This window comes from Leopardus geoffroyi, chromosome D1 (assembly GCF_018350155.1).
Source record: "Leopardus geoffroyi isolate Oge1 chromosome D1, O.geoffroyi_Oge1_pat1.0, whole genome shotgun sequence".
Classification (NCBI taxonomy): domain Eukaryota; kingdom Metazoa; phylum Chordata; class Mammalia; order Carnivora; family Felidae; genus Leopardus; species Leopardus geoffroyi.
This window is the reverse complement of record NC_059329.1, coordinates 100,588,178-100,590,361: the sequence shown is the minus strand read 5'-3', so window position 1 is coordinate 100,590,361 and position 2,184 is coordinate 100,588,178. Positions and strand designations below refer to the sequence as shown.

Here is a 2,184-nt window from a genome sequence, read left to right as displayed (position 1 = left end):
ATTCACAAAAGAATAATATAATAATTTTAAACATATGAATAGATGCTCAAGTTCAATTATAGTTATTGAATTTCAATTAAAGTAATGAAACACAAGTCCTTTAATCAGATTCTAAAATACCATAAATGTTTGTCAAGCACTGGTTGATGAGAATGTGCACAAAAAGGTGTTTTCTAGACCAAGGGAAGTAGTGTAATTTGGTCCAAGCTCATGGATGATATTTGGGCAATAACTCCATTATCAACAATTTTAAATACACATACCAAATGATGGAACAATTCCACTTCTAAAACTCACACTTGAAAATTTTCACAAAGACAGAGTTATTGACCATAGAAAAAGGCTCAGGAACATGAAAAGGACTGGAAACACTAATTTTACTGTATCTTTATAGAGAAGTTTTAGGCAGTATGAGGAACCTGAGAATGAATTACATCTATAGACTGATATGGAAAGATCTTCAGAGGCTGAGTAGTAAGTGCACAAGTTATACACAGAGACATAAACACAAACACATATATGGAAATATGATTTTATTAGCAAAGATTATTAATTGAGAAGTCTTAGAATCAATGATACTCTTAGTATACTGATTACATATAGAAGAACAGGGAGACTACAGTGAGAGATGGGGAGGATGTTTATCCCATACTATGTCCCCTTAGTATGGATTCTATTTTTAATGTTTATTATTATCTACAATACTTTCAAATATATCTTAAAATGTTGGGGCACCTGGATGGTTTAGTTGTTTAAGTGTCCTACCCATGATTTCAGCTCAGGTCATGATCTTGTGATTCATGAGGTAGAGCTCTGTGTAGGGCTTTGCACTGACAGCAAGGAGGCTGTAGGGGGTTCTCTCTCTGTCCCCCCACCTCCACTCTTCTCTCTCTCTCTCTCTCTCATAAAATGAATAAACTTTTTTAAAGTAACTATTACATTAAAATCTCATATGTAATGGAAAGAAATTAAATAGAGAAGAAAGTCTATATAGCAACAAATATTTTAACGATGAAAAGAATATAAATAAAAGACAAGAAACTGAATAGAAATAAAATTAAGAATGAAAATAAGAGTAATAAAAGTAAATGGAGCAACTAATTATGAATTAGCGTAACTCTGTATTTCACTTATGTTTTCATTGCAGATTATTTATTGACTCCAACAGTAAATACATTTACAGTAAAAAGGACTTCAACACTTGAGAAGACTGGCCCTAATGCTAAGTTACTCCCTTCATGAGGGATGATACACTCACTCACTACTTCATGTTCACATTCTCCTCCACAGCTGCGTTATAGCATTTGTCATCGCAGAATTTCTCAGAGTGTAGATCAGGGGGTTCAGCATGGGGGTTATGACTGTATAAAACACACTCACTGATTTGTCAATAGGGAAGGTCTTAGCAGGTCTCACGTACATGAAAATGCAGGGCACAAAGAAGAAGACCACCACAGTGATGTGGGAACCACAGGTCTGGAGGGCTTTCCGCCTCCCTTCCGGACTAAGGTTCTTTAGAGAGTGCAAGATGACACCATAAGAGATGAGCAAGAGCACAAACACAATTGTGCACATCATCCCTCCGTTGGCCACCACTAACAGGCCAATGACATATGTGTCAGTACAGGCAAGTCTCAGTAAGGGGTACATTTCACAGATGAAATGATCAATGACATTGGGACCACAGAATGGGAGACTATAAATCGTGCTAACTTGAATGGCTGAATGCAGAAAACCTCCAACCCAGGACCCTACCAGCAACATAACACACACCTCTTGCCTCATGACAACCAAATAACGCAAGGGCTTACAGATGGCCACATAGCGGTCATAAGCCATCACCAGAAGAAGAATGACCTCTAATCCACCGAAAAGGTGCTCTGCAAATAGCTGGGTCATACAAGATTGGAAGGATATGGAGTTTTTCCCAAACAACAAGTCTGAAATCAATCTGGGGGAAATAGTAGAGAAATAAATGACATCCATAAAAGATAAGTTAGCAAGAAACAAGTACATAGTTGAGCCCAGGGTCTTACTGACAGCTAGAGTCACCACAATGAGCAGGTTGCCCACCACGGTCAAAATATAGAAGAGCAAGAATATAATAAAAAGGACCTTGTGTTCCTTTCCATCCTGTGTGAGGCCCAAGAGGACAAAGTGGGTTACATTGTTTCTGGATGCCAT

The 2,184-nt window shown here is 37.7% G+C and overlaps 1 protein-coding gene across 1 annotated transcript; it reads right to left on the bottom strand.

Annotated features, from left to right (window-relative positions):
* Nucleotides 1-1,272: 1,272 nt before the first annotated feature.
* LOC123602621 (olfactory receptor 4A47-like) lies at nucleotides 1,273-2,184 on the bottom strand. The gene has a single exon (XM_045487079.1). It carries the CDS (start codon nucleotides 2,182-2,184, stop codon nucleotides 1,273-1,275), a length of 912 nt encoding a protein of 303 aa, XP_045343035.1.